At 50.3% G+C, this 13341-nt stretch overlaps 1 protein-coding gene across 1 annotated transcript; it reads right to left on the reverse strand.

Moving 5' to 3' along the window:
* Positions 1-558: 558 nt before the first annotated feature.
* On the reverse strand, positions 559-10069 carry LOC310874746 (palmitoyltransferase ZDHHC16B-like; the record flags this gene model as incomplete). Its single annotated transcript, XM_083787610.1, has 7 exons — positions 559-1609; positions 2083-2153; positions 3002-3125; positions 3209-3294; positions 7464-7597; positions 7945-7973; positions 9972-10069. 7 exons carry the CDS (start codon positions 10067-10069, stop codon positions 1504-1506), a joined length of 648 nt encoding a protein of 215 aa, XP_083643736.1. The 3' UTR covers positions 559-1503.
* Positions 10070-13341: the final 3272 nt, after the last annotated feature.

The following is a 13341-nucleotide window of genomic DNA, read 5'->3' on the forward strand; positions in this document are numbered from 1 at the left end:
CGCTCCAGGTTGTTTCTTAACCCATTCTGACCGGGCACCCATTTTGGTGTCAGCATCATGTTATGCTTTAGCTATTGAAAAATAGCAGATCTACAAGCTCATATCGCGCCACCGAGTGGCGCGATACGAGCTTGTAGGTCTGCTATTTTTTGAAAAATCGAAGAACGACTGACATTTTTAGAATCTGATCTCAGGTCAGAATGGGTTCATCAGACCAGTGTGTGTCCGGCGGAAACCTCGTATGAATCTGATCTCAGGTCAGAATGGGTTAATTTCCCCCTTGTTGTCGTTGCCACGTATACCTCTCCGTGTGGGAACCGTCCGTAGCTGCTTTACATCTAAAGTGTCGCATAACATTTTGTCGTGATACGGCGCCGCTAATATGTAAATAAAACAAAAAGGTTATTCGAAATGAATATTTACATCACAGAATCTCCATAGTCCTTAATATGACTTTAACAGAATTTCACAGTCATGATGAAAAATCATGCAATGCTGGTACTGTGTATGTATATATATATATATATATATATATGACACACAGACGAGATTGGTCACTCCCTCTAGAACCATAAAGGAGGATGAGATGCCAGCGAGAGAGAGAGAGAGACGCTAAGAGGTCTTTTCCCCCATCGGGATCCGGAGGCCTGATCCGAGTGGTATGTGTGTGTGTGTGTGTGTGTGTGTGTGTGTGTGTCCGTTCCATGCATGTCTTTTGAGTGGTGCAACCACTCCTATATACAGCTATGTGTGTCCCTGGGTCTCTCCCTGGCTGGGTCCCTAGGTCTGTCCGAGCACGGAAATAGCGTTTGTTCACCACCAAGTGTCACTGTTGCACAGCCTAATATGCAGACGCAGACACACACACAGGCCAGGCCAAGGAGGAGGGCTAGTACAGTACAGTACAGTACAGTACAGTACAGTACAGTACAGTACAGTACAGTACAGCACCACTCACTTCAGACGAGTCTGATTTTTCCACGAGTCCTCGCGTGCTGCTTTACTTGTAAAAGGCACAGAGTGGACCGAGCTCACGCCATGGCTCTGAATCCTTCAGGGAAGAGGAAAAAAAAAACATCCGCACGCTATAGTTTCAAGAGCTCCGAGACTTTGCATTTTGTTGCCTCTCAATAAAGTTATTTAGAGGCAACAAACTGCAACGTTTCGTTTACCTACAAGGCAAATCTTTGCCTGATGAAGACCTTGTAGGTGGAAACGTTGCATTTTGTTGCCTCTAAATAAAGTAAGTCTCGGAGCTCTATGGAAACGAGTGTGCGGATGTTCTTTCTCTTCCTTGATGCCCGACATCCATCCAGCACCCGGCCTAAACATAGGCATCGAGATGTGCACACAATCTTCTTCTCTGTGATCTGAATCCTTCAGCTCACGACGACCAGGTGGCGTTTAGCATCCCCTCTCTGCTCTCTCTCTCTCTCGTATCTCCCTCCTTCCCACATGTATACGTAATGTCTTATATGGCACAAAACGATCTTTTTAAAAGGGTCAGATGGCCATGGGGTCGTCGTGTCGGCTGAAGCTGCACTCCCACACGATGCCGTCTCCTCGGGGGAGGTGGCCGGAGGGCAGGAGGACCCGCGTCACCCAGTGACTGACGGAGACAAAGAAAAGGCGGAACAATTTCACCATTTATACCAACGTTGGCAAGCAGAAACCTCCTATCTCCAATTCTCTAGAATGTAGCTTTGTGGGTTGTTTATTTTGTAAATGAATGCCCTAGTAGTGTGTTAATACAATATTAACTAGTACATCCGTGTGGTAGCGTATTTTAATACACTAACTAGTACAATATAACCATTACATCTGTATTATGTTAATTTAACTAGTAGATCTGTATGGTAGAGTATGTTAAAATACAATAGAACTAGTACATCAGCAGTGGTTAGAGGTGGTCACCCTACTACCTAGTACCTACTCCTCCATTAAAACCCTGGTGTCGGGCAATACCTCGTCTGGTCCACCATATTTGAAGCGGACTAGGATTCGACTAGAATTAGACGCGTCGCTCCATCTTTATTGTCGTTCGTACAGTATGGTTGCAGTTAATGTGACATTGTAACTCACCTCCTCTTCTCCACACCAAGAAAGATCTTCCAGTTGTTGATGTTGCCGTGGTGGTACGGGTTTCTGAACCCCTGGGGACGCACAGTGAGAGTCTGGTTAGTAACACAGTGAGAGTCTGGTTAGTAACACAGTGAGAGTCTGGTTAGTAACTAACCAGACTAACCGTTAGTTAGTGGTGGCATGCTAACTATGCCGACTCACCTTCCCCTGGTCTCTAAGGCGCTAAGTAACATTAGCATGCTAACTCACCTTGCCCTGGTCTCTAAGGCGCTAACTAACGTTAGCATGCCGACTCACCTTGCCCTGGTCTCTAAGGCGCCAAGTAACATTAGCATGCTAACTCACCTTGCCCTGGTCTCTAAGGCGCTAAGTAACGTTAGCATGCCGACTCACCTTCCCCTGGTCTCTAAGGCGCTAAGTAACATTAGCATGCTAACTCACCTTGCCCTGGTCTCTAAGGCGCTAAGTAACGTTAGCATGCCGACTCACCTTCCCCTGGTCTCTAAGGCGCTAAGTAACGTTAGCATGCTAACTCACCTTGCCCTGGTCTCTAAGGCGCTAAGTAACATTAGCATGCTAACTCACCTTGCCCTGGTCTCTAAGGCGCTAACTAACGTTAGCATGCCGACTCACCTTCCCCTGGTCTCTAAGGCGCTAACTAACGTTAGCATGCCGACTCACCTTCCCCCGGTCTCTAAGGCGCTAAGTAACGTTAGCATGCTAACTCACCTTGCCCTGGTCTCTAAGGCGCCAAGTAACATTAGCATGCTAACTCACCTTGCCCTGGTCTCTAAGGCGCTAAGTAACATTAGCATGCTAACTCACCTTGCCCTGGTCTCTAAGGCGCTAAGTAACGTTAGCATGCCGACTCACCTTCCCCTGGTCTCTAAGGCGCTATAACATTAGCATGTTGACTCACCTTGCCCTGGTCTCTAAGGCGCCTGAGCTCCTTGTTGTTGATGTGGCGCTCTACGCTGGTCTCTCCTCGCGTGATGAGTATGGAGTGCCAGAGGGTCAGCCCCCCCAGAGCTACTGCCACCGAGCTGCAGGGAGGTGACATTACAACATCAACAACCTACACACAAAGATCACAACAAAAACACACTCCTTGGGCTGGTATACCCACCTGGTGAGAACCCAGAGGAAGATGATGCTCTTGTGGCTGGTGGTCTCTCTGAAGGTGAACGCCGGGGGAGGAGTCTGGTAGTAGCTCTACGCACGAGACGGGAACAGAGGTCGCAAGTTCAATTATCTAATACAGTGTTAGTTGTCTTTGGCATTCCAGTCGACTAAAGACGCCTAAGGGCGAGAAGCGACCTCCTCATGAAAGGGCGAGGTCGAAGGCACGCATCCGCCTGGGTGACAGCACACTGCTGGGCGAGCGCTGGCGCTTTGGCATGGGGGGGTCAGATCAACATATCCGCCTGGGTGACAGCAGACTGCTGGGCGAGCGCTGGCGCTTTGGCATGGGCGGTCAGATCAACATATCCGCCTGGGTGACAGCAGACTGCTGGGCGAGCGCTGGCGCTTTGGCATGGGCGGTCAGATCAACATAATCTGCCTGGGTGACGGCAGACTGCTGGGCGAGTGCTGGTCTGGGGGGTCAGATCAACACATCCGCCTGGGTGACGGCAGACTGCTGGGCGAGTGCTGGCGCTTTGGCATGGAGGGTCAGATCAACATATCCGCCTGGGTGACAACAGACTGCCGGGCGAGTGCTGGCGCTTTGGCATGGAGGGGTCAGATCAACATATGGAATGAATTCTGTATTGGCCACATATGGAGCGCCCTCTAATGGTCTACGACTAGTTGACTATGGCAACTAGCTAGCAGCTGTACCTGCCCTCTAATGGTCTACGACTAGTTGACTACGGCAACTAGCTAGCAGCTGTACCTGCCCTCTAATGGTCTACGACTAGTTGACTACGGCAACTAGCTAGCAGCTGTACCTGTCCGCTCATATTGTATGAGTGTATTTTCATTTCAGCAGCCCAATAAGCAGCCCATGCTTCCTGAACAAGCCTGTATTGCTAGAAAAAGAAAACATAGAAAAAACAGCTTTTAAGCAGGGCTGGCAAGTTGTAAATCTTAGTACTTTTCTTATTGATAATTTATTGGCAAACCCATTTAGACCTGTTGCAACCTATACTATGCCTCTGTGTCTCATTAGTTGTTGCTATAGATGTAGCAACATATTCTTTTTCAGAAACCTCAGGTCAGGTTTTAGAATGTAAGCGCTTTGAGGAGTTTTCAAAGCGGTAAGACTACAGTCATTAGTATTATTATGGATTGGCATTGGACAATCGCTTCTTGGGGTGGGGTTTAGCAAAGGGCTAATTGCTGATTTTACAGCTAGAATTGGACTGCGACCAGGTGAATGCAATGAACTTTCTGCTAGGATGGGAAACAAACTGTGTCGTCACCCTTTCTGTTTGTCTAAAAAGAAACGGCATCCACTTCTCTTAGAGAAGGCCCGGATGACATTTTAAAGCCTTTACACACTGACAGTTACAAATGTTGCAGACTGGAACCTTTCTATGGCATAGGCAGCTAGACGCAGCTGCGCAACATGAGATTAATTAATTAGAGAGACAGTGTGTGTGTGTGTACGTGTGTGCGTCAATTTAACAAAGGTGCAGACGATCAGAAATCAGCAGAGAGTGATCGACGTTTGCGCTACTCTATGCCAAATTGAAGTGGACTCGGTCCCAGACTTTTTTCTTTCTCTCCCTGGAAATTAAAACGTCTGGGTTTCCCGAGGCTACAAACATTGTAACCGACACCCCCAAGTCCTCCAGCTGGGTGTTTCTCCTGGCATGGACTCGCCATATGGGTATAAGTTACACCGTACGTACACGTCCCAACATGATAGTGAGAGTGGTAAAGCGATCCCGGAGGGTTCTGGAGGCCCGTGGCCTTGTGACCGTTCAACCAAATTACTATTCAGAGACGGCAGACAGTCATCGGCTTACTCCTTAATCTGTCTCCCAATCAACAGCCAGGTGAGCCCTTTCTCCTGCCCCGGCGGCCGGCGGTAAACCCGAAACCAACAGATGTTCTCTCCCGTTTCAGCTCCTTGGCTTCTACAGTTAAATAAACCTGGAAGCTACTGTACGGCTTCTACAGTTAAATAAACCTGGAAGCTACTGTACAGCACAGCTTCTACAGTTAGGGCCAGTTAGATAAACCTGGAAGGCACAGTACGCCGTTTTTAATCCGGTGTCACTTTCTTTAATTAACCATTAAATGCATTACTTTTAATTCCCCCCCCCCATCGTGTTTTATTCCATTTATTTTTAACCCCCTTTTAAATGTTTTAAAACGAGGCAATACAACAACGGCCTTTAATATGTAACGCTGGAAACCCTGCTTGTAGGTCGGCTATTTTTGCTACGACAGTAATATACAATGTGGCCCTCTGGTGTGAGTGTGGAACTATAGTGGCCCTCTGGTGTGAGTGTGGAACTATAGTGGCCCTCTGGTGTGAGTGTGGAACTATAGTGGCCCTCTGGAGTGAGTGTGGAACTATAGTGGCCCTCTGGTGTGAGTGTGGAACTATAGTGGCCCTCTGGTGTGAGTGTGGAACTATAGTGGCCCTCTGGTGTGAGTGTGGAACTATAGTGGCCCTCTGGAGTGAGTGTGGAACTATAGTGGCCCTCTGGTGTGAGTGTGGAACTATAGTGGCCCTCTGGTGTGAGTGTGGAACTATAGTGGCCCTCTGGTGTGAGTGTGGAACTATAGTGGCCCTCTGGTGTGAGTGTGGAACTATAGTGGCCCTCTGGAGTGAGTGTGGAACTATAGTGGCCCTCTGGAGTGAGTGTGGAACTATAGTGGCCCTCTGGTGTGAGTGTGGAACTATAGTGGCCCTCTGGTGTGAGTGTGGAACTATAGTGGCCCTCTGGTGTGAGTGTGGAAATATAGTGGCCCTCTGGTGTGAGTGTGGAACTATAGTGGCCCTCTGGAGTGAGTGTGGGACTATAGTGGCCCTCTGGAGTGAGTGTGGGACTATAGTCGCCCTCTGGAGTGAGTGTGGGACTATAGTCGCCCTCTGGAGTGAGTGTGGGACTATAGTGGCCCTCTGGAGTGAGTGTGGAAATATAGTGGCCCTCTGGAGTGAGTGTGGGACTATAGTGGCCCTCTGGAGTGAGTGTGGGACTATAGTGGCCCTCTGGAGTGAGTGTGGGACTATAGTCGCCCTCTGGAGTGAGTGTGGGACTATAGTGGCCCTCTGGAGTGAGTGTGGGACTATAGTGGCCCTCTGGAGTGAGTGTGGGACTATAGTCGCCCTCTGGAGTGAGTGTGGGACTATAGTGGCCCTTTGGAGTGAGTGTGGGACTATAGTGGCCCTCTGGAGTGAGTGTGGGACTATAGTCGCCCTCTGGAGTGAGTGTGGGACTATAGTGGCCCTCTGGAGTGAGTGTGGGACTATAGTGGCCCTCTGGAGTGAGTGTGGAACTATAGTGGCCCTCTGGAGTGAGTGTGGAAATATAGTGGCCCTCTGGAGTGAGTGTGGGACTATAGTCGCCCTCTGGAGTGAGTGTGGGACTATAGTGGCCCTCTGGAGTGAGTGTGGGACTATAGTCGCCCTCTGGAGTGAGTGTGGGACTATAGTGGCCCTTTGGAGTGAGTGTGGGACTATAGTGGCCCTCTGTAGTGAGTGCGGAACTATAGTGGCCCTTTGGAGTGAGTGTGGGACTATAGTGGCCATCTGGAGTGAGTGCGGAACTATAGTGGCCCTTTGGAGTGAGTGTGGGACTATAGTGGCCCTCTGGAGTGAGTGCGGAACTATAGTGGCCCTCTGGAGTGAGTGTGGGACTATAGTGGCCCTCTGGAGTGAGTGTGGAACTATAGTGGCCCTCTGGAGTGAGTGTGGAAATATAGTGGCCCTCTGGAGTGAGTGTGGGACTATAGTCGCCCTCTGGAGTGAGTGTGGGACTATAGTGGCCCTCTGGAGTGAGTGTGGGACTATAGTCGCCCTCTGGAGTGAGTGTGGGACTATAGTGGCCCTTTGGAGTGAGTGTGGGACTATAGTGGCCCTCTGTAGTGAGTGCGGAACTATAGTGGCCCTTTGGAGTGAGTGTGGGACTATAGTGGCCATCTGGAGTGAGTGCGGAACTATAGTGGCCCTTTGGAGTGAGTGTGGGACTATAGTGGCCCTCTGGAGTGAGTGCGGAACTATAGTGGCCCTCTGGAGTGAGTGTGGGACTATAGTGGCCCTCTGGAGTGAGTGTGGGACTATAGTGGCCATCTGGAGTGAGTGTGGGACTATAGTGGCCCTCTCCATCGTCAAAGTTGCCTATCGCTGTAGACTGTACTACATCACAGTACACACCGCTGTGTGTGTGTACACACACACACACACAGCGGTCTCACTCACTCACCTCGACAGCATCGTAGGCCTGCAGGAACATGTCCTTGCAGCTGACGCTGCAGTACATGCAGCCCAGCGTCATGTACAGGCAGAAGGAGAAGAAGTAGCGGTGGTTGAAGTGACCCACGCAGTTGTTCAGCCAGGCTGTGGAAGGAAGGAACCCGCCGCTAAGGTCCACATACAACGTGTCTGGTTGATTTTGACAGCGACATTTTTTTATTTTTAGTCATTCATCATGGATAGTTTTCATTTAGTTTTATAGTCACATTTTAGTCTAGTCGCCTGGAATGTTTTAGTCGACCTAATATCATAAGATTTTAGTAAGATTTTAGTCAAACTAAAATGTATTGTGGCGGGCCTTGATGTCGTTGTAATACCCTCCTCTTTAAACCCGTTTACCGGTTCAATAGCTAAAGTATAACATAATGCTTTAAAACACCAAAAGGAGTTCCCACCCAGAATGGGTTAACAAGCACTGGTTAAAAGGATACGACAATGATGGTCCATCTTCAGAATACACCTGGAAGAGAACGGGGAAACACCAGAACAGGATTTTGTCATTATGTAATCAACCGCGCACGCACGCACGCACGCACGCATATCAGTTTTTATTTGGTCAAGAAACACAGTATCTGTCTGCTGTTAAACCTTTGAACCCATTCTGACCTGAGATCAGAAACACAGTATCTGTCTGCTGTTAAACCTTTGAACCCATTCTGACCTGAGATCAGATTCTAAAAATGTCTTCTACATCCTGACAGTTTTTTTTTTTTTTTTTTTTTTTATCCCACTATTTTGTAACCCAGTTTTCTTTTCACCCAGTGCCAATTATCTAATGTAGTCCTGGGCGCTACACTTCCTCTGCCAACCTGGGGGGGGGCAGCAGACTGACCTCATGCCTCCTTCTATGCATGAGGAGTCCAAGCTGCTTCTTTTCACCTGACAGAGGGGAATTTCCCCGGCCGGACGTAGCGCGTGGAAGGGACACGTTATTCCGACCAGTTCCTTTCCCCTCCATCAGGCGCCCCGGCTGGCCAGGGGGAGGTAGTTCTATTTCGTCCCTGCTGACCGCCAGAGGCGGTGCTTTAAGCACTGAATACGTCCCTTCGCGCATGCGCAGTCGAGTATTTTATACCAACAATGTCGGTTGACCCCGTGATGACCCGGAGTCGTCTATAACTTCCGGCAGTCGTCCGGGGCTCAGTCCCTAATTTCTTCTCGCTTTGCGCAAGTTGTACATAGCACAGAGTTCTACAGCAGAATTAAACTGCACGATAACAGAACTATTGCTTTGCTACTACTAAGTCGCCGGTAGTCCCGCGACCATTGTTGGTCGGAGCTGTGACGCGTGCGTTCGCCCTCCAGGGACTGCGACTTAATACTACTATTATTGTATCGTTTTCGAGTGGAGCTGGGCTTCACATCGTCTTCTCTCCCCGTGGGAACAAGGTAAGCAGACAACCCCTGTTCGCATAGGCTGCGTGCGCGCTGCTTCCCTGCAACACACACGGTCGCGTGCTACAAACGGCGACCTGAGCGTCCCGTTTTAGCACCCGTCAAAGTTGAACGGATAGCTCGTTCTCTTTGACAGCTTACGCTGTCTTGTTTTCCCACGAAGGCTGCGCCGCAGTGCTGGTGACGGCAAGCGTTAGCACTACCCGCTCCCAGCACGTGAGTCGACGCTAGTATTATTTGTTTACTACTTACCTATACTACTTATACTTATACTACTTATACTTATAAGTGTACTTATCTACTGCTATATTACTCTGCCTCTCTGAGCGAGTCTTTGCTGGCACTGGCCAGCTATATAGCACCGCCGCGTGCTACAAACGGCGACCTGAGCGTCCCGTTTAGCACCCGTCAAAGTGAACGGATAGCTCGTTCTCTTTGACAGCTTACGCTGTCTTGTTTTCCCACGAAGGCTGCGCCGCAGTGCTAGTGACGGCAAGCGTTAGCGCTACCCGCTCCCAGCACGTGAGTCGACGCTATTATTATTTGCTTACTACTTATACTTATACTACTTATACTTATACTTATACTACTTATAAGTGTACTTATTTACTGCTATATTACTCTGCCTCTCTGAATGAGTCTTTGCTGGCACTGGCCAGCTATATAGCACCACCGCGAGGTTACGTCAGTAACCCCGGTTATATGAATTGGCTTGACTGATTTAGTCACTTGTTCTCAAATAGTGTACTTTAATTTCGGCACAGAGCCATTGCCACTTTATAGGTTGGTTTTTCTGAAATTATATATATATAACTATATCATTATATATATATCATATATACTGGTCTCTGCTAGAGCACCCCTTACCTGGCATAGGCGGCGTGCGCGCCCCCTCCCTCCAGCTAAGCGGCCTTTAGCAGCTACAGTAGCCTCTACTGGCACAGGCAGCGTCCGCGCTCCCTTCCTACCAGTTTACGGCTCCACCCCTAGCGACCACTAGCGTCCGCGCTCTGGGCTACATCTGCGGGTTTCCAATGGACGAACCCCGCCACCACCTGTGCACCTCCTGCCAGGCTCCTCTGCGGCCAGAGGATGGGCATGACCTCTGCCCTGGGTGCCTTGGCCCCCAACATCTGAGGGAGGCACTCGGTGACAACCCATGTCACGTGGACGCAGGAGCGTCCAATCTCTCTCGCCGGTAATGAAGGCTAACAAAACCCTCCCCGGACAGAAGATACGTTATCGTTTAAAGCGGCGCTATCCCCGCTAAACAGACGTTCATATGATATCATATACTTATCATGGCATAACCTCCTGTGTGTGGGTAAAGGCTGCGTTCGCGCCGCCTCCCTGCTCTGCATACGAGGTCTGTTCGACTGTGAACGCTAGCGCTTATTATAAGCGACTATAAGACTTGCCGAAGGATAAGAACACTGTCATATTACCTTCGTTTGTTAAACACGCTACTTTTTAAGCTTTGTTTAGCCCCTGCTGGTGATGGCAAGAGCCTTGCTGGCCAAAGCCATATACCGATATTGGCAGCATTCAAGCTTAACTGCTTTTGCGAATAGCTGTATTGTTGTTATTATCAGCCCGGTACAGGAGCAGCTTCCTGCGTCCTCCCAGGGTATTGATGTTGCTACCAGTATAGTTTGTAGCAAAATAGTATTAACAGCTACTGGTGTACATAGCCTGTCTGGTTGTTAACCCAGCTGGCCCCCAGTAGTGGGCCTAGCTGAAGCTGCTACCAGTATGTCTGGAGCTCAAAGCTCCATTAACAGTTTTTTGCATATACAGTGGGTGCAACCTGGTTTGTTCCCACAGGTCGGATTAGTGCCCCTGGGTACCTGTAGGTCCTATTAGCCCAGCTGGTCCCCAGCACAGAGTATCTGGCGCTGCTGACAGCGTAGCTCACAGCTGCTACCAGTAGCTTAAAGTTAAAGCTGTTTATGAACAGGCTATAGCTTGTCTTGTTTTTTAGTAGCCTAGCTGGTCTCCAGCATAGCTCTCTAACTGGCGCTGCTACCTGTAGTTGTAGCCCAAGCGCTTATTATACTATTGAAGATAAAAAGCTATCTGTATATAGCTTGCCTTACTGTTTGTTGGCCCAGCTGGTACAGGGCAGGCAGCGTATGCGCTCCGCTCCTCCAGCATACGGCCAGCTTGATGTTACTTACTACTAATCGTTTGTTAGCTCAAGCATTTATTAACAGCTATTGGTGTATAGCTTGTTATGTTCATTAGCTGCAGCTGATACAGGCAGCGTACGCGCTCCCCTCCTTCAGCAGGTGGCCCCTATCGGTGGAGCTATCGGTTGTAGCCTTTTCTCCAAAACTAGCTTGTGTCGGTTTATTTAACCGAACCTGGCTGGGGTAGGCAGCGGTAGCGCTCCCTCCTCCCAGCATGAATGCGTAGTAGTGCACACGTGACTAGTGTATTGGAAGTGTCTTTTGTTTCGCTCTGGACTAGCAAACATAAATAATAATGCACTGGAGTTTGGATAAGCGTCATAGTGCCGTGATAAACGGTCACATAGGAAACACTACAGCTGCTACATAGCAGCGTCCAAACCTTGACTGAAGGCTACTTTATTATCATAAATTATAAGTAAGCCTCCGCCGGGGGTACAGGTAGCGTAAAGCTCCCCTCCCCCACCGCGACCATGCAGGTCGCACAGTCTATCTAACAGCAACGTTTGTGTGCTGTTTCTATGATGCACTTTACATCTGGTTGAATCTCAAAGTGCTGCAATGAGCATTTGCATAAACGTAAATGCATATTCACATGCTGCGGCAGGTATAGCAGCATTCAGTTTTTCGATTAAGTCATTATATGCCGATCTAAGTTAAAGCCTCTGCTGGCACAGGCAGCGTACGCGCCCCCTCCCTGCAGCATATGGCCAACACCTAGCAAACCAGTAGCGTCCGCGCCCTGGGCTAGTTGGGACTGGTGTGCACCGGCCGGTCCAAAGGAACCGGTGCCACCACAACGGAGAGCACCCACTTTCGTACCTCGAAAGCCTCTGCTGGTACAGACAGCGTATGCGCTCCCTCAAGCATATGGCCAACACCTAGCAACCAGTAGCGTCCGCGCCCTGGGCTAGTTGGGACTTGTGTGCACCGGCCGGTCCAGAGTAACCGGTGCCACCACAATGGAGAGCTCCCACTTTTGTACCTCGTGTGAAGCTCTCCTTCAGCCGTGAGCCGACCTTGGTCCTGCCCCGTGTGCCAGGAGGAAAAGGTCTGACCGCTGACTACAGCAGATCCGAGAGGGCTCAGCTATCTGCAGAGTTGGCCCGCATGAGGGCCATGCTCACTTCAGATAACACCTAGGCACCTCGGAGGGTGCCGAAGCGCCTACCTCTCCGATGCCACAACTGACTCGAGGTTGATGTGCTCTCCCCGACAGCTTAAGCTACGCACTTCCATGACTATGAGGAAGATGCAGAAGGCGGTGCCTCCCAGGCATCAGAGCCGGCCTCCCACTTCTCAGCTCATGCGCATAGCCGTGGAACGCATACTAAAGCAGGCAGTCGGCTCCTCCAAGCGCCTTCTTCTTGCTGTTCGCCGTCCCCCACGCCTGTACCTGAGACAGCTACAGGCCTGCCGGGCGAACGATCAGGGCCCTCTCCCATCTCTATACCGATGGTGAAATCCTGGCAGCCCTGCCCTGATTGGGAAAAGTCAGACGTGACACTTTAATAGATTTGAACTAGGCGATAAGGGCTGGCCTGGGTTACATGCCAGCCACCAAGCCTGTCATTGCATCCCTCATTGTGTTCCCCAACGAGGCCCGGCGGCAGAACGCTAGGTGACCTCGACCCCAGTGCAGGAGCACAGACAACCTGCTCACTGGGGCCTCCCGTTCACACTTAATAGTGGCAACGTTAATACTGGCTCAGTCACCTTTGGTGTGTCACTGGAGGCATTGGCGTCATGTCCTCAGAGCGTGGGCGGCTGATGTCCATCGTATCTCTAGCCCGTCGCCAAGTCGGGTTTTCACAGTCAAGCTTGACTGATGAGCCTAGGCCAACTCTCCGTAGTCTCCCTGAGGAGCCAGGAGCACTAGGTGGTTCAGCCGGGCGAGAATCGCCGGAGCGAACCATCCAGGGGGGGAAGACCAGGCTGCAGCTTGCAGGCCTACGACACATCCCGCCTCCCAAAGGGCCGAGCTCCAACATTGATGAAATCATCTTGACTGCCCTCGGAGCTCGCGTATCACCGCCGGCCCACACTAGAGGCCAGCGTGTTCCCTGGCGTCCCACGCAGGGACCTGACTGTGACTGTGACTTTCCGGGCTGTGCAGTGCCTTCTGACGCCAGCCCCCCATATCCGGCGGGTCAAAATGGCCATTATCAGCAACATGACGAGAGCCCTACTATCAGACCAGGAGTGATGTGTCCTCCTGCCCAAGGGCGCAACAGAGGCTGTATA

The sequence above is a fragment of the Protomyctophum parallelum genome (genome assembly GCF_964188405.1).
Source record: "Protomyctophum parallelum genome assembly, chromosome: 17".
NCBI classification, from domain to species: Eukaryota; Metazoa; Chordata; class Actinopteri; order Myctophiformes; family Myctophidae; genus Protomyctophum; species Protomyctophum parallelum.